Below are 19,349 nucleotides of genomic sequence, written 5' to 3'. Positions count from 1 at the left end.
CAAATCATGAGGACAGCTCAGCAGTGGGCCCATATGCAGCCAGCTCACACAGGAACAGGAATGCAGAGGTCTCTGGCACAGAAGTCTCCAGGAAAAAAGGCAATTGATATACTATCTGACTTGTGTAAACATCTGAAAATACTACCAACAGACATGGGGCAAACCTGAAGGAAAAATTAAGGATCTCTACACTGAAAATAGCAAATATGGGAAAGAGAAGGTGAAGCAGTTCCTCAGTTCGGGAAAAACAAAAAGTTGTAAAAGAAGGAAATGTAATCATAGATACTATTTGGCTCTACAGGAAGTGATATTTTAGGTACCTACTTAATGCAAACTATGACTATAAAAAAACTGAGTATGAAGAAGTGAGGTAGGTTATAACAAGAAGTCAATAGATAATGCCTAAAGTAAACTAATAAATAGGCCTATTACTTAGAGAAAAGGAAAAAAATCTCAAAGCGGTGGGATACAGGGTTGCTGTTTACATCATAATTCTTTTGAAAATCAGTTTGAAAACTAATGTGCAGATATTAATGATAGAAATGATTTATGTTTTAATTAACCACAACTGTTCTTTTATTATTATTATTATTTTGAGATGGAGTCTTGCTCTGTCGCCCAGGTTGGAGTGCAGCAGCATAATTTCAGCTCTGCCTCCCAGGTTACAGCAATTCTCTTGCCTCAGCCTCCCAAATAGCTGGGATTACAGGCACCTGCCACCACGCCCGGCTAATTTTTTTTGTATTTTCAGTAGAGATGGGGTTTCGCCATGTTGGCCAGGCTGGTCTCAAACTCCTGACCTCAAGTGATCTGCCTGCCTCAGCCTCCCAAAGTGCTGGGAGTACAGGTGTGAGCCACCACACCCGGCCCGCAGTTGTTTTTAAATAATTACAAGAATAATCACATGAAATAAAGTGTTGGGTTCAATAACAGAAGATACCATAGACACTTTGACTGTTACTATTATTATCAAAACTCAAAATGCCAGAAGTCTTGTTACTTTAAATATAAACTGAGAAGGTAGTACATTCTTCTCTCCCGTAATACAAAAGAATCCATTCCAGAATCTACCTTACCTTTAACAAAATAAATCCAACTTATTGGTTTGGTAAACGAGAGAAAATGCTCAAAGTTTCTACAAAGAATACCAAGAAAATGCACAAATGTGCTTTGATAAACACAGAATCAGAGTCAAGTGTTTTATTCTCCAAAATTTTAGTATGATCTTCTTAGCTGATAACAATCATAATCTCTCCATGATCATAATCCTTCCAATTGGTCAGAATTTAAAATGGACCAACTATCATCATATGAATACCCTTAAAAGAGTAGAAATTTTTCAATACCTATTTCTATGAATGTACTTTCTATAGATACAGCAGTGAAAAGTTTTTTTAAATGAAGGAACAGATTTGGAAAGCTGAACTGAACAATAATTCTGAACGAAAGGCTGGGTGCAGTGGCTCGTGCCTGTAATCCCAGCACTTTGGGAAGCCAAGGCAGAAGGATCCCTTGAGCCCAGGAGTTCGAGACCTGCCTGGGCCACATGGGGAGACCCAATCCCTGGGAAAATAAAATGAAATTTAAAATTTTAAAAAGTAACAAAAGACCTGAATGTAAAAGGTGGAAAATTCTTCGAAAATGTATTCCTCCTCATTACATCAAAACAAATTCTCTGAAAATTCCCATTATCATTTCAGATTGTATTTCACTTTCTGGCTTTTTAGAATTAGAAGGCCTAGGAACTGAAGGAGCTGAGGAGCACCATGAAGAACATCATAACTATTTAATGAAATAGCATACTTCTACAGGACTGGACATGCTTCCCCACATACTCTGTAGATTTTTAAAGAGAAATGGAAAAGAATTACCCAGTTTCTATGATTGTACCAGGAGAAAAATTCATTTATTGGGAAACTCCTAGGAGCTAAAACAATAACTATTAACAGCTAACATGAAAACTCACAAATTTCATGTCCTTCTTTTAAAGTGAAAATAATAATAAAAAAAAATTTAAGTAGTGCCAGGTACTATTCTAAGTGCTTTACAAAGAAACTGAAGCACAGAGAAATTAATTAAATATCTCATTTTTGTTTGTTTGTTTCTTTTTTGAGATGGAGTTTCCCTCTTGTTGCCCAGGCTGGAGTGCAATGGTGCAATCTCAGCTCACCGCAACCTCCGCCTCCCAGGTTCAAGTGATTCTCCTGCCTCAGCCTCCTAAGTAGCTGGGATTACAAGCACGCGCCACCATGCCCGGCTAATTCTGTATTTTTAGTAGAGACGGGGTTTCTCCATGTTGGTCAGGCTGGTCTCGAACTCCCAACCTCAGGTGATCCCTGCATCTCGGCCTCCCAAAGTACTGGGATTACAGGCATGAGCCACCGCGCCCAGCCCAAATATCTCACTCTTTACTCAACCAGTAATTGGTAGGTCCAGAATTCACATGAGCAATCTGGTTTTTAAAAAGCACATTTAAAAAAATCAATTTCTTAGGGGTTATTTTTATGATCTGTAAAATTTCATGGAAAAGATATCTGTAAATTCTAACTTTATCTTAAGAATCTAATTTTTAATTTAAAAATTACAAAAACATGTGGCATAGCATAGTATAAACAGTTGCATGTATTATAAACTATGTCGAAAAAACTAATTAGGCCGGGCGCGGTGGCTCATGCTTGTAATCCCAGCACTTTGGGAGGCTGAGGCGGGTGAATCACGAGGTCAGGAGATTGAGACCATCCTGGCTAACACGGTGAAACCCTGTCTCTACTAAAAATACAAAAAATTAGCCAGGCGTGGTGGCAGGGGCCTGTAGTCCCAGCTACTCGGGAGGCTGAGGCAGGAGTATGGCGTGGACCCAGGAGGTGGAGGTTGCAGTGAGCTGAGATCACGCCACTGCGCTCCAGCCTGGGCAACAGAGTGAGACTCTGTCTCAAAAAAAAACAAAAAAAAACCTAATTACCCTGATTAATTCTACATGAAAAAGCTCTATTTCCTAGGGACAAATAAAGCAATATATATGTGAAAGTTTCTTCATAAATTAAATTTGGTTAATAATTTTTATTTACTTAAAAGTTTTTTTACTACAATTTGCAAAGAAAATTTTCAAATATATGGAGTGATTCTTTTTTTTTTTTTTTTTTTTTGAGATAAGAGTTTTGCTCTTGTTGCCGAGGCTGGAGTGCAATGGCACGAGCTCGACTCACCGCAACCTCTGCCTCCCAGGTTCAAGCGATTCTCCTGCCTCAGCCTCCTGAGTAGCTGAAATTATAGGTATGCACCACCATGCCCGCCTAATTCTGTATTTTTAGTAGAGACGGAGTTTCTTCATGTTGGTCAGGCTGGTCTCAAACTCCTGACCTCAGGTGTTCTGCCTGCCTCAGCCTTCCAAAGTGCTGGGATTACAGGAGCGAGCCACCGCACCTGGCCTGGAGTGATTCTTAACAAGCACTTTTTAAACCCACTATAAGGGAATAATTGCTATTTAAGAATATGATGAAAGAAATAGCTTTATACACAAGAAACAATGAAAAAGAGAGGCTGGAATAAAATTTAACCAAAAAATTACTAATTTAAATAACAGAAATAAAAATAAACATGGAAAATATGTTAGCTATATATCAATACAGAATATTCCTTAACTTACCTGCCAGATAGAGGGCAAATGATATAAATCTATGGTAGCGAATGAGGAACTGAAGTTGTTCTTCTCTTTGAACAAATGTAGCAAAATAATCAGCTACAGTCTCTCCATAGAAAAAGTAGTTTACACACAATAGAAAGTACCTATAATTTAAACACAATTAGCTTTTCTATATTTGAAGCTTTCCTTCCCCTCAAACTCAACAAAATTATTTTCTACATTCTGATGACACAAAAATCAAAACCAAGTTCAGAAGACCAATTCAAGATGTATTTTACCAAAATGCTATTTTCCTGTTTTAATTTCAAATTTATTGATTAGCAAAAATTTACCGAATATAGTTCATACCTTTATTTAGCTGAAAATCTAATGCCAAAGATAATTAGGAAACAATGTAGAAAATACTACACACACACAATCCCTCACCCTTGTGAGGCGGTAGCAGTGTGTGTGTGTGTGTGTGTGTGTGTGTAAATTTAATACTTTGTGTGTATGTATAATGTGTGTATGTTTGTGTGTGTGTATGATTTTAATACTTTGTATGTATGTATAATGTGTGGGTGTATATATTGAGGTATTAAGTCCATAATGAAAATTAACTCGTAACTACTCACAGCCCTAATGCTTTTTAATAGTAGAAGTCCTAAGACAAATCCCCACCTGTCCTCAGGAAGATTAAGAGGGAAAGAAAGAAGAGGTAATTCAAACTGTCTCCCCACTGCCCTGCACACACTGGCATCTCCCCTCTTCTAATGCTCCTAGTGGACTCCAGATGAGCAGGGATTCTTCCTCTGTAAGGCAATCAAGGCCTAACCTGGTCTACCAATCCAACTATTTACCCACTGTCCACTAATCAATACCATCTGCTCAGAAGGGCCAGGAACATCTCATCAACAGTAGTATAAGTGCGTCTGTCCCACATCTAGAAACTGATGGGTGCTACGTCCCCAACCAGAAAACTCTTCTTTATCCAAAACTTGTCTTCATTTCAAATACCAGTTTATCTTTTACCTCTTGTTTGACACCTTCTACCATCACTGGAGCCCATCCTTATTTATCTTCTCTTTTTTTTTAATACTTAGAATCAATACTGCATGGTTTTGCATTTAATTATTCTCCAATTACTTTACCTATCTAACATTTCTTATATACTCTGCCACTCATGAAGAAACCTGCTAGAAGGAAAAATCAGCTATCACCGAAATCAAGACACTTCTTTTTGACTATTCTAAACCCCATCTGTTTTAATAAGACACTGACTCCCTGGTTGATATTAATCAACTATACTAAAAAGGATGGCCACTTGGGTTAAATATGAACTATAACGTTATCATGTTTCCTAGCCAAGGTTCTGATAGCAATGATTTATATATGAAAAGTTTTAAAAGATATAAAATTTTAAATGTTAATATCATTTGGTGATTTTGTTACTAACTTTACATGCATTTGTTTATATACAATATGCTGTATGTTATCATGTCAACTGAGGGGAAATGAAGGAAAATGAAAGAAAAGATTATATGTAAATATTTTGCTAAAATTATTATTGTAAAGGATACAAAAATGTTTCCAATACAATGTTTAGTTTTTTATTAAAAAAAGGACAAGAATGGTGTATATATTCACATATCAGGTATCTCTACAAAGAGTAAAATATGAGATCTGAAAAAAGTTGTATTCGAGTGGGAAAGACAAAGGTGATCTTCTTTTCAAAATTCAATTACATTATTTTTATCCATTTTTCTCTAGAATCAATCTATAGGGTGAACTGAGTGAATACTGACTGATCAAGATGCTTCCTTTACAAACTTCAGAAATTAACTTTTCATATCTGAAATAGTTTCAAGCTTACTTACCAACTTAGTGTTCTAAACCATGGTAGATCATAAGAATGATAGACTCTATAACCTATAGTGATAATTTCATGGAAGCATTTCACTTGGATGCCCAGAACCTGAAACCAAGAGAAAACATTAACATACATTTCTCAATGTTTACATTTGTGCTTAATCATTCAATAAAGCAGTTTGTTATACGTATTTAAAAAATCTTAATCTACCAATGTTTAATTATTCTAAATGTCAGTAAAAAATGCAATATTCCATGTCTCTAAAATCAAGTGATGCCTCAAAGGGGTAGGCAAAATAATGTTTTACTCAAAAAGGCTTGGAAGATCCTTCCCGGGGTGGGGAATGGCACTGGAGTTTAAAGTTTGAGGGATACAGTCTGGTTGGCCACAGTTCACTAGGATTTATCCCTCATTACTACTTCATTCTTGAGATTATCCTCAAGATGGAGTATCTTTTTGTCCAACCTGTCCATTATGTTTCTTGAGATACCCTAAGAAAATCATATACGAAAGTTTGCTTGTATATATTTATTTGTAACCATGCATTGTTATACTTGCAAATAATAAAGATACTGTCAGGACAAACAGTTAAAACACTTTCTACCCCGTCACCCTGGAATGGCCTTTGCATCCTCCCAGCTGTGTCAACTCTCCCATAGCCAGCTAGCTACTCGCTGCTCAATCTAAGCTGGGCTACCTTAGCAAAGTATAAGCAACCTTCCACATTTGCAACCACTTTGGCCAGTCAACTGAATTTATGCATTTCTGTTTACACAGTGTCCTGATTGCACACCTATTAAATGGGTTTAGATTTATAAATCCCTTTTTGATGTTCTACTTTGTAGTCCTTCAAACTGCTGCATTCGGCAACCTGGGTGAAGGTAATTTCTCAAGATGTAGCATCACACCCAGTGCTTGACCTGTCAATTCCAAGACTCAAAGAGCAAATGGCAAGTCGAACACTTATTATCATGAATTAAGAGGTAAAAATCTCTGTGAATATGGCAGACTAGCTTTTCAACATCTAAAGAACACAGCCCAAGGGCTTGTTTTTATGCTGTCCTTGAGCTAAGAATGGATTTTTGTATTTTTTAAAGAGTTATTTAAAAACCAAAGTTTATGTGACCGAAACATATGCAGCTCCTTAAAGCCTAAAATATTACTATCTGGTCCTTTAACAGAAAAAGCTTACCAAACTCTGTAAGAGGATATATTTTGGGATTTCTTTTTAAGATTTCCACAAGTTAGTTTTCTAAAACCTACCATTCAGGGTATTCTTAAGCTATTTTTTCCCATTATACTGATTACATGTCCAATCACATACTTTAAAAAGTAAATGTGTCTTTTCAGCCACATGATAAATGTACGTCAAACCATAAACAGTACTTTTAGGGAAAAGTCATAAATGTGTCATAAAGACAGGAGGAAATCTAAGTGTCCTTCTTCAAATAACCTTTGTATATAATATCAAGTCATTTCTAACAAAAATACAGAACGGAGACAATGTTTAGTATTAAGACAAAACGGTAAAGCAAAGTTAGTCAGATCTGAAGGGCTTTTAAAATATCATACTGATGTAATTTCTATGAACATATTTGCCAGGGTACATCCACTGGCACTATAAATTGTATTTCTTTTACTGAGAGGGGAGAATAAAAGTATTTTTAATAACACACATTATATTTATATGATCATCAACTATAGCTTGCAGGGACAATTAATATGGAACTTCTAGGAAAACAGAAAACAAAAGATTCCAAATAGCAGTGTCGAAATCCTTAAACTATATGTGTATCTTCCAGGACTGGAGGATTACACAGAAATTAATACTCCACACCATCAACACTGATAGCAATGTACACTCATAGGACTCTGTTGGCCCAATTAATGTTTCAAGAACCTTAAAAACAACAGTCAGTATTTAAGTCTCTACTCTTTACTAGTTACTGAGGACTTACAGAAATAACATAGAGCATCTGTTCACAGAGAGGTACAGTGTCTCTCAGGGAGGAAACATAACTACAACCCATGTGAAATAGGCAAATGGATGTGTGTAGAGGCACACACACCTGTGGCAGGGGCAGGGGGTGGGCAACGGCAGAGCCAGAGGAGGAGGATCTGCAGAGTCGCCGCCTGTAGAGGGAATGGGGCATATTAAGGGAACTACTAGGAGGGTGGAGTTGCTGGAAGACAAAGGTGGGGATAAGAAGGAGAGAGAGATGAGCCTGGTCCTGGAATCCTAGGAAACAGCAGGAAGCACTGCACCGAGGAGTTGAAAGGACATGACTGGACATGAAAGTTTGGGAGAATAAGGTGGAAAGAGTGGACTGGGGAGGTGACAAGAGTAAAGGCAGTCAGGCAGGCAAGATGCCACTTCACTATCCAGCTGAAGTGGTAGAGGAGTAGAGAAGACAGGAGAGAAGTATAGGGGGTAGAACTGACTAGACTTGGTGGGTGAGGAAATTGAGGGGCTAAGGGAGAAAAGGGAACACAAAATAACACCAAAGAAGGCTTGGGAAAGTAGACAGTATGAAAGAATTATACAAATTGGGTCAATTGTCATATTCAGCTAAAATCAGAGTTGAAGGGCGAAGCGGAAAAAGCACTCAGGGCACACAGCACCCGCTCCACGAATTATCCAAAGCCCAGCTGCTGAAACAGCTGGCCATACCCTCAGACCACTTTTACTTAGTGGCTGCTGAAACAACGTGCCATGACTTTAAGACTAGTTTTACCTGCCACCACTGTCACTCACCAATCAGAGCCTGCCAACTCCCCAAAACTTCACTAGTGCCAATGGGCTTTCTTTCAAAACAGTATGTAGCATTTCTCTCTCTCTCTTTTTTTTTTTTTTTTGAGACAGTCTTGCTCTTTCGCCCAGGCCGGACTGCAGTGGCGCGATCTTGGCCCACTGCAAGGTCCACCTCCTGGGTTCACGCCATTCTCCTGCCTCAGCCTCCCGAGTAGCTGGGACTACAGGCGCCCGCCACCACGCCCGGCTAATTTTTTGTATTTTTAGTAGAGACGGGGTTTCACCATGTTAGCCAGGATGGTCTTGATCTCCTGACCTCGTGATCCGCCCACCTCGGCCTCCCAAAGTGCTGGGATTACAGGCATGAGCCATCGCACCCGGCCTACATTTCTCTCTTTAATAAAACTCCCAAACTTCTCTCATTAATAAAACTCCCAACCTTCTCTTTGTTCTTTAGACATATCAAAGACCACCCTGGTCTGGGTGTATGCTCTGAAGTGCAATTCTGTTTTTTTTAAAATATATATATACATTCCCAAATAAAATGCTTTGCATAGAGATTTGTCTGTGTATTGTTATTTAACTTTGACAACAGATTTACTCTGGATGGCTGAGGTATGGACTAGAAGTTCAGATCCGGACATTTTGAGTATGAACTATAGTACCTATGGGTTATCCAAATAAGTGTCTCTTTTCACTTTGCAAATCTTTTCTAAGAAAATACTCCTGCATATAAAGTTAGAGCATATTTATGTTCTAATATGTTCAGGATAGTGTTATTCACAATAAAAAAAAAAAAAAACAGAACATAACCTGAATGTCTACAAATAACACAATGATTTGAATAACTTTAAATGATGCACTGAATGAATTCAGATATTCATTCACTGTAAGTGAATAACTGCATGATGAACTACATTCCATCAAGCAGACAATCTAGTAAAGCTAATGATTATAAAGACTACAGAACAACACAAAACTTTTTTTAAAAGTTTGGTTTTTTTAGAGATAGGGTTGTGCCATATTATCCAGGCTGGACTCAGACTGGAATTTCAGGGCTCAAGTGATCCTCCTGCCTCAGCCTCTCGAACAGCTGAGACTACAGGTGTGTGCCACCGCACCTGGCCACAAAATTTTTGATGTGATATTTAGCTTAAAAAGCAGGATGCACAATGTTGGTCACATTATTATTATGACCATGGTTTTAAAAATATATAAATTAAGCAAAAAGTGATGAAATAAAACATAACACTACTAATTGCATTTTGGTAGTTAAACATAGGGTTGGAATGATTATTTTTAATTATCTATTTTCCAAAGTAATTTGAACACACGTATACAACTCTCATAATGGGAAAAAGTAAACACACTATTTAAAAGTAAATTACATAGCACGAATTAAAACTTAATGACAACAGTTTCCAAGAAGGCGGGAGGGGGGGGGAGAAAAAACCTCTTTCAATATCTTCTATGTGTTCACATCTGCCTTTAAATCAAAACATGCTTTAGTAACTCCATCACTTAGAAAGTATGATTCTAAGCTGTGAATACAATTTAAAAACTACAAATAGAAGGCCTTTTAAGGAACATGGGTATGCATTCCATATTAAAATAGTACCTGTAATTTCCTAGAAGCTTTGTTTGTTTGTTTTTTGAGACAAAGTCTCACTCTGTAGCCCAGGCTGGAGTGCAGTGGCGTGATCTCGGCTCACTCTGCCTCTTGGGTTCAAGTGATTCTCTTGCCTCAGCCACCTGAGTAGCTAGGACTACCGGTGTGCACCACCACATCCAGCTAATTTTTTTGTATTTTGAGTAGAGACAGGGTTTCACCATGTTGGCCAGGCTGGTCTTGAACTTCTGACCTCAAGCAATCTGCCCGCCTCGCCCTCCCAAAGTGCTGAGACTACAGGCATGAGCCACCGCGCCTGACCTCCTAGAAGTTTTTAATAAAACTATATTGAATTAGTCATTTTTGAGTGCTGACATTATAAGGCAACTGCAAGCTAGATACAACGTGTCCTTCTCAAAATATAAATGATCTAGTTAAGAATAGGAATAGAAATACGGTTTTAAAACACATAATGTCAATTGAGTACCAACTATATGTGTGAATCATCTATATTCTCTTAACATAAATATCATATAAACATAATATATATATCTATGCATGTATGTGTATGTAATAAACTTAAATAACCAATAACAGTTCAAACCTACTTTACTTAGATCTTTAATATTCTTTTTTTTTTTTTTTTTTTTTGAGACAGGATCTCACTCTGTTGCCCAGACTGGAGTGCAGTGGTGTGATCTCAGCTCACTGCAACCTCCACCTCCCAGGATCAAGCGATTCTCCTGCCTCAGCCTCCCAAGTAGCTCAGATTACAGGCACACGCCACTACCACCCGGCTAATTTTTGTATTTTTAAAAGAGACGGGGTTTCACCATTTTGGCCAGGCTGGTCTCGAACTCCTGACCTCAAATGATCCACCTGCCTCGGCCTCCCGAAGTGCTGAGATTACAGGCGTCAGTCACCACACCTGGCCAGAACTTTAATACTCTTATTTTCTTCTTTAATTAAACTCACCAATTGAAGCAAGTAACTAGTAGTAAGATCATATTTTCCTTTCATAGTAGAAAAAAAAAAAACAAAAAAACTCAAATACTGTAGGCACACTTATGGTTCTCTTAAAAAATCAGAATCCAAATGTATGCATGCATGTCTTTAAAACTGTCTTGAATTTTGTCTCAAAGAGTGGTTAGAAAATAGTTTTTATCCACAAATTCTTGCCCTAGTTATTATACTCAACAGTTCAGTTTGGAGAAAAACGTAAATCACAGGGGAACCCACCAAACCTGCCTAAGTCACTGTATCTAGGATACTGGTGGTTTCTGATATCTTAGATCAAAATTTTCTTCTTACTCCTTACTTCTCCCAAATAAATTCTTCTTAGTTCTTAATTCCAAATAAATTCTCCCAAAATACTTCTCCTTACTGCTTCCCAAATAAAACCCAAACTTCTTCACATAGCAAGGCCTTCCAGAACCTGATCTCTAATTATTTTTCAGCCCTGTGCTCAAGGAAAAAGCAACTTTTTCTGCCACCCAGGGAGCAATGTGAGCAAAGGTCCAAGTGGCACACTTCTAGCCACTTGGACCTTTGCTCACAGTGCTGCCTCCACCCTGATGCACTGCTCAAGATCATACTCAAAGGTCCCTTCACCTACAAAGACTTGTGGAACTCCTTGCTCTCACTTGGTCCCTTCTTCCTCAAGCCTGCCCACTCACCACCTGGCACTGAAGAGTGCTCTGCACACTTGCTTCTTAAATGCCCAAGTCCCAGGGCCAATGGTGATCATTTTAGCCCTTGGCATGTTCAGCGACAGAAGACTGGGAGCTGGGGGGCCTCTTCCTGGAATCAAACCTAGACAATTGTCCACGCCTGCCCACTTGGCTTTCAAGCTCGGCTTCCTCTGCCCTCACATTAAGTCTATCCTATTTATTATCCATTTTTCCTTTGTGAGAAAAAGCACTTTAAGATCTCAGCAAATTAGCAGAAAAAGAAATTAACTTGTTATTCATTTTCATTACTTGATTTCCCCATGGAAGTGAAAAATTAATGAGAGGACAAAAAGAGAAGTGAAAGAGGCTTTGAGGTGCTTATAAAAGCCACTTTAAGTGGCTTCAACAGCTGATGGAATTTTTTTTCATCATGTCTAATTTCACATCAAAACTTGTTCTTTTATAAAATAAAAGGAAAACCATATCATACAGCTCATAAGCTTATGAGCTATGAATAGAATTGAATATGGAGGGAGATTGGCAAAATGGATAAACACATTTCTAAGTGGGCAAGAGAAATCAGAGATGAAGGAGATGAGTACATAAGAAGAACCTGGATTAACTAAGAAGGAATGAGAAAAAGTAATAACAATGATAGTACCAATAAAGAAGGCCACAGGGCACCCCGGAGAGCAGGCTCTCACTGTGTGCTGTCAAACTATGCTCAGCACTGCCTCAATGCTTGATGAATGCATTGAACAAATGCATTTCTCCTCAGTTCCAACATTTGTGGGCTTCAAATGTTTCATGCTTTAAATATCTGGGCTTTTGCACACAGAAATCCTCTGCCTGTGATGGTCCTCCCCAAGACTCCATCCTTTACCTTGTTGATTCCCACTCAACCTTCAGATTGCAGCCCACGTGCTTGGCACTGTGCCTCTGGAAAGTCTCCCAGCTCCGTCTTTGCTCTATTAGTATTATTCTTTTTTTCAAATGCTTATTGTAGTTTGTAATTATATATAGTCATGTGTTGCTTAACAATGGGGTATGTTCTGAGAAATGCATTGTTAGGCAATTTCGTTGTTGTGCCAACATCATAGAGTATACTTACAAAACCTAGATGGTATGGCCTCTTATACATCTAGTCTATATGGTATAGCCTATTGGTCCTAGGCTATAAATTTGTACAACATGTTACTTTACTGAATACTGTTGGCAATTGGAATAAAATCATGAGGCAATAGGAATTTTTTGGCTCCATTATAATCTTATAGGACCTCTGTCGTATAGTTGTCTATCACTGACCAAAATGTCATCAGGTGGCATCTGACTGTAAATACATAATCAGCTCTTTAAAGGGCAGATAGTATGCTCCATGAGGGCAGAGACAGGTACATTTTTCTCGGTACCACTGTATCATCCCTAGAACTAATGTAATGCCTGGAATATAGCAGGCATCTTGAAAGCGTTTGTTACACGAATGAATGAAGGGTTTAAATACTTGTTTGGCTTCCTGACTTGTTGAGCTTCCCACACACACCAAAATCCCAAACTCCCAGAATGGTTTTTCCTTGCCTCTCCAGTGCCCTATCTAGACACCCTCTACACGTGCAACTTGCAGATCTTCCAATGGACCGCATCCTCTCACTACCTCCACGCCCCGCTCATGATGTCTCCACTTTGGAATTCCTTCCCCTGTCCAGTATTCAGGACTCGGCTTTGGCACTGTCTCTTCTGGAAGCCCCTCCTCATCTCTCCCTCAGACTGGATTAGGTGCTTTTCTACTGGGCACTCCTAACATGTTCTATCATAGAACTTATCTCACTTATTTATCATACTATTTATTCATATGGTTACTTGTATGTTTTTGCCATTACACTGAGTTCCTTGAAATCAGGGATCTAGCTAATAGTCATATGTTGATGTTATGTGTGTGTATATTTCTGTCACTTTTTTTTTTTTTGAGGTGGTCTGTGTTGCCTAGGCTGCAGTGCAGTAGCACAACCACAGCTCACAGCAGCCTCAACCTCCTGGGCTCAAGTGATCCTCCCACCTCAGCCTCCCCAGTAGCTGGGACTATAGGCGTGAACCACCACCCCCAGCTTATTTTTTAAAAGTTTCTGTAGAGACGAGGTCTCAGGCTTGTGTTTTTTTGCCCATATAAAATATGCTTGGCACAATGTCAGACACATAGACATGTACCTGTTATACAAACTTGGTCTTTGCTGAATGAACACACTGAATAGTCATTTTGCAAACAGAAAATATTAAGTCAGACCATATCATGAAATAAAAGACACTTAAAGGAACTAAATATGCTATGACTGAGTGTTGAATTAGCTTCCTTTTTATGATATGCTCAAATTACTTCAATCCTATATAAACGTTGAAAAACAAAGCAAGAGACACTCAGGGAAAAGTCAAAAACTTACAAGAAGCATCAGCATGAAGGATCCCATATAGATGATCAGGAAAAACAATGAGATCATAGTTAGAGTGAGAATTCCACGTATCCACCAGTTTTTCCACCTACAAAGAAAACGTAAAGTTAGTATTTAACATGTTCTTAAGGTTTTTTGTGTGGTTTCAGTATTGATTTGCCAGATTTATGAATTTTCCTTAACTGTACTTTAAGATTCCCCTACTTCACTTTATATAACAAACAACAAAAACAAAAAACAAACAGCATTCATTCACACACTAGGAGATAAATTAACTTTTAAAGTTATATTAGCCAAGAAAGAAAATAATTTTTTTTTTTTTTTTTGAGACAGAGTCTCGCTCTGTTGCCCTGGCTAGAGTGCAGTGGCGCGATCTCGGCTCACTGCAAGCTCCACCTCCTGGGTTCACGCCATTCTCCTGCCTCAGCCTTCCGAGTAGCTGGGACTACAGGTGTCCGCCACCAAACCCGGCTAATTGTTTTGTATTTTTAGTAGAGACGGGGTTTCACTGTGTTAGCCAGGATGCTCTCGATCTCCTGACCTCGTGATCCGCTTGCCTCAGCCTCCCAAAGTGCTGGGATTACAGGTGTGAGCACCGCGCCTGGCCAGAAAGAAAATAATTTTTGTTAAATGTGAGTGGGGAATAAATCGTGAGGTTAGGGCGTTAGGTGGTCAGGGTGGATGTGACAGTCAGGCATCCCACCAGGGACCACATAGAGGGGAAGAATGAGCCAGGTACAAAAGCCCTCAAAAGAGATGATGCCCAATTAGGATGGCAGATGAACACAGTCATGATTTTAAGAATATGATATAGACAGCACGGACTGCCAATGAGAATAAGTAATGAAAGACAATACCAAACTAAAACTGGAAAGAACAGTGATTTCAGTGAAATAAAGGAGTGAGGTGCCAGTTACCTAAGAGGTCAGCCACTGAGGATAAAGACAGATGGAAGGACACTTCTATTGTTCAAAGTGTATTGACTGCTTTCTTTGATTAGGGACAAAGCCTTTAGTAAGTTATTTCCTTGGCCAGGCGTGGTGGCTCATGCCTGTAATCTCAGCACTTTGGGAGGCCGAGGCGGGCAGATCACGAGGTCAGGAGATCGAGACCATCCTGGCTAACACGGTGAAACCCCGTCTCTACTAAAGATACAAAACAATTAGCCGGGCACAGTGGTGGGTGCCTGTAGTCCCAGCTACTCGGGAGGCTGAGGCAGGAGAATGGCATGAACCCGGGAGGTGGAGATTGCAGTGAGCCGAGATCGCGCCACTGCACTCCAGCCTGGGCGACTGAGTGAGACTCCGTCTCCAAGAAACAAAGTATTTCCTTATCCTTGGGCCTTTCTTTGCTCCTCAGAGCAGAGCTTTCCTGCTGGTACACCGGCTGGTCCTTGCCATGCTGAGAACTGGTCTCCCTCAACCCTCGCTGTAAGGGCCTGGCATGCCTGACCACATCCCACCACTGCCACAAGCGTTACACTTCATCCCCAGTGTGCCATACAAATAATCACTCCTTGTGTTACCATGTCATATAAACTGTTGGCAGCTCTGTATGAAAAATCCAGAATTTCTGAATGCTCCTATATACAAATGATGACTTCTATATTTAGAATTGTCACTGTTTTTCTTTAGGACTTTTCTGATTTTTATTAATTAAACTGGTAGCATTTAAATTATGTTACAAGAGATTTTGATTCAACTTAAAGTCTAGTAACATATATGCAGTATATTCTGAGCAGAAGTCCTCACTCCTTTTTTTAAAAAAAATAGAGACAGGGTCTTACTATCTTGCCCAGGCTGGTCTCTAACTCCTGGGCACAAGTGATCCTCCTGCCTTGGCCTCCCAAAGTGCTGGGATTTCAGGTGTGAGCCACCATGCCCAGCCCCCATTCCCTTCTTAGAACAGAAATATTAGCTGCCTTCATAAGGTATAGAATTGCTTCAGCTCAGTAGTTTGAGACCAGCCTGGGCAACATGGTAAAAACCCAGCTCTACAAAAAATGCAAAACTTAGCTGGGCGTGGTGGTACTCGCCTGTGGTCCCAGCTACTGGGGCGGGGGGAGTGGGGGGAGAGGAGGCGGGGCATGTTGGGGGCTGAGGTGGGAGGAACACTTGAGCCCAGGAGGTCAAGGCTGCAGTGAGCCATGATTGTGCCACTGCACTCCAGCCTGGGTAGCAGAGCAAGATACTGTCTCTTAAAAAAAAAAAAAAAAAGGGTTACATTCCTTGCTTTCAACCACTCTCCAATATAGTTTAAATACTTCCAACAAATACTCTTTTCAAATATTCCTTTTACCATGTCATTTCTGCACACAGGATCTAAAATACCAACATACCAACAACATACATTTTTTTCCAGCTTCCAAGTTTCTTCATAAGGCAGTCAAATTGCATTCATTCAACTTTATTTCCCTCTATTGTTTAACAAACTATGTAGACATAAACTTCTCATGAGAGCATGAGCATGAGGCAGAACTAAAAATGAGTGTAGAGTCAAAAATACTATGGCTGAAAGGCTCCATGTAGTTGTACAGATATAACTGTTAGTGGATTAATGGATGGATTAGGAAACTGGGCTAGGTCACAAATCTAGTCAGAGGTAAATAAAGGACCAAAAGCCAAGGCAAAATCCTGTCTCTATAAAAAATACAAAAATTAGCCAGGACCATGCCTGTAGTCCCAGTTACCTGGGTGGCTGAGGTGGGAGGATTGCTTGAGCCTGAGAGGTAGAGGTTGCAGTGAGTAGAGACTGCGCCACTGCACTCCAGTCTAGGCAACAGAGTGAAACCCTGTTTTAAAAAAAAAAGTAAGGGGAGGGCATAAAACTTGACCAAGGGATTTCTCTTTTAGGACTTTATCCTAAGGAAATAATTAATGGATGTTAAAATAAAGTTACTACAAAGAAAAATGTTTAATGTAGAGGTATTTTTAATTGTGAACATTTAGTAATATACTAAATGCCCAGCAATAGGTGGTCAGTTGGATAAACTAGGCTATAGCCATGCAGCAAAATATATCATACAGACATTAAAAATGTTTCTGAAATATATTTAGGATTCTGCATGAAATGTTGTTCCTAATAATACCATGGAATGAAAATGAAAACAGTAAGGTAGAAAACAGTACAATCTCATTTTTGCTTTACACACATCCATACATACACACACACACACACACACACACACACACTGCACAAGAAAAAAGCCTCAGAGAGTAAACACCGAAGTATTCTAAATATTAATGTCTTGGTAGGAGGATTATAGGTTTTTTTTTCTGCAAGTAATGTACATTTCTTATGTAATTACTATTTTTAATCCTATGTATGTACAAATTCTAAGTCTTTGCAAGACAGTCTGTTTTCAATATTAGATTAAAAACAGGATAAAAATGTATAAAACAGATTACATGTAAAACATTCATGTAATCTTTGTAGAAAAGTTTCTTGAGAAGATTGAAATCATTATACTATCTATTGTTCATTTTCTAAAACCAATTCACTCATAAATAGCATAGATAAGAATACAGGCATTGAAGCCACAGTACCTAGGTTCAGAATGTGGTTCCATAACTTACTAGCTATGTGACCCCTGATATATAATATCTGCCTACGTTTCCACATTTATATACCTGTGTTACAAGGCTGCCATAAGAATATTAGTCAACACATATAAAGTGCCTGAAACAATGCTAGTACATAGTAAATGCTAAATAAATATTAGCTGCTAGTATTTGCTATTGTTACTTCATATCAGAAAAAAAACAACTTCATGATTAAGGAAGATCTTATTATGAATGACACACACAAATCTGGCCATTCTTATAGAACATCAACGACACAAAATTTCAGGTCTGAGATAGACTTGATGAGATTTTAATGCAAAGTTATATCTGGGAATTAGGTCATGAAAACAACTGGGAACAAGAACTATTAAAATAATCATGCTTTTCACAGCAGATCAAAGATATGTTCTATTGGTTAAAAAATATGAAAATGTTGCTTTTAACCAATATATTCTAAGATGGTTATCCCTTACAAAGTAAAAAAAAAGAAAAATTCATATTACATTTACTAGATACGACTAAACTAGTGGTTTTCAGACTGCAGGCTATGACCCAAGGGTAGTAAAATCCACTGAGTAAGTGACATGTAGCATTTTTTGTTCAATAACATAGAACAGCGTCAAATAGAAAAGAAATCAGAGGGTATTACACAGTAACGGGAAGAACTGTTTCATAACATTTTGCAGCAGTTAAATACATTTGTGTGTCTTGGAATGTGGTATACAATGTACTTCTTATTGTGTCATACTGTCAAAAAGTTGGGGAAACATCGTTCTTTCTATACCAATATGTAACATTTCATACGTTAATCTGGACAAAAGCTTAGGTTTACTTTGCTTTTATAAATTTTATAATTCATATTACTAAAGTATACAATGAAGGGTAATATAATTAGCTGAAATTTTGTGGTCATCACACATTTTTAAATGTTGCACAAATATAAAATGGTAATGGATTGTGGAGTTTTAGACAATAATCTTAAACTCAGTTAAAAGAAAAAAAAATACTGGCCTGGTGCCATGGTTCACGCCTGTAATCCCAGCACTTTGGGAGGCCAAAGTGGGCAGACTGCTTGAGCCCAGGAGTTCAAGACCAGCTTGGGCAATGTGGTAAAACCCCGTCTTATTTAAAAAATGAAAGAAAGAAAAGAAAAAAGAAAAAAATACCTATTTCTGTCTGGCATTTGAAAAATAGGGAACAGAGACTGTGGAGTTTTATTAGGTGTTCTAATACCAGAAAAAGCAACGTGACGTGGTAAATAGATCATAGACTTCAGAATCTGACAGCCCAAGGCAAGAATCCCAAGTCTATATCTTACTAGCTCTGTAGCCTTCAACAATTAACCTCTCAGCCTTGGTTTTCTTATACTTCACAAGGTTTTAAGGGTAGATACACATTAAATACATAGAACTATACCTCAGATATTAGGTGGCCTTTTTGACCACCTAATACCATAGCTGGAAAACTTACAAAAAGCCAAATTTATTACATGGACAAGGATAACCTCAAAGCCTATCTTGTGCACTAAGATATACTCATCTTCATCCAATCATACCTTGAAGATAAACCAGATAGAGCTTTTTTGAGAATCTCAGGGGTTCTATCTGAGGATGGTGGAATTTCCGGAATATCAGAATCTGTTCTGGAATCCAAATCTCCATATCTGTCATCAATATCTGTTTCCTAAAATTAAAAAGACAAATTACTTTGCAAAATCACGTTTATAAAAGCACAGGCTGGCCAATACATTCATTTATTGCTCAGTGTGTCAAATCTCAGTTACATAATCTGAAACAAAGAAACTACTATTTATCTTGAATAT

The 19,349-nt window shown here is 38.5% G+C and overlaps 1 protein-coding gene across 3 annotated transcripts in view; it reads right to left on the bottom strand.

Annotated features, from left to right (window-relative positions):
* The window catches only part of CDS1 (CDP-diacylglycerol synthase 1), a 68,058-nt gene that overhangs the window by 27,597 nt on the left and 21,112 nt on the right, over nt 1-19,349 (bottom strand). For all 3 annotated transcript variants that reach the window (XM_063663836.1, XM_054484304.2, XM_063663837.1), the window contains exons 2-5: nt 19,083-19,210; nt 13,956-14,052; nt 5,500-5,597; nt 3,647-3,786 (exon numbers count right to left, since the gene is read on the bottom strand). In XM_063663836.1, coding sequence (XP_063519906.1) covers nt 3,647-3,786; nt 5,500-5,597; nt 13,956-14,052; nt 19,083-19,210 — 463 coding nt within the window. The remainder of the gene's footprint in view (nt 1-3,646; nt 3,787-5,499; nt 5,598-13,955; nt 14,053-19,082; nt 19,211-19,349) is intronic.

This window comes from Pongo pygmaeus, chromosome 3 (genome assembly GCF_028885625.2).
Source record: "Pongo pygmaeus isolate AG05252 chromosome 3, NHGRI_mPonPyg2-v2.0_pri, whole genome shotgun sequence".
Taxonomy (NCBI): Eukaryota; Metazoa; Chordata; class Mammalia; order Primates; family Hominidae; genus Pongo; species Pongo pygmaeus.
This window is presented reverse-complemented; position numbering and strand designations above follow the sequence as displayed.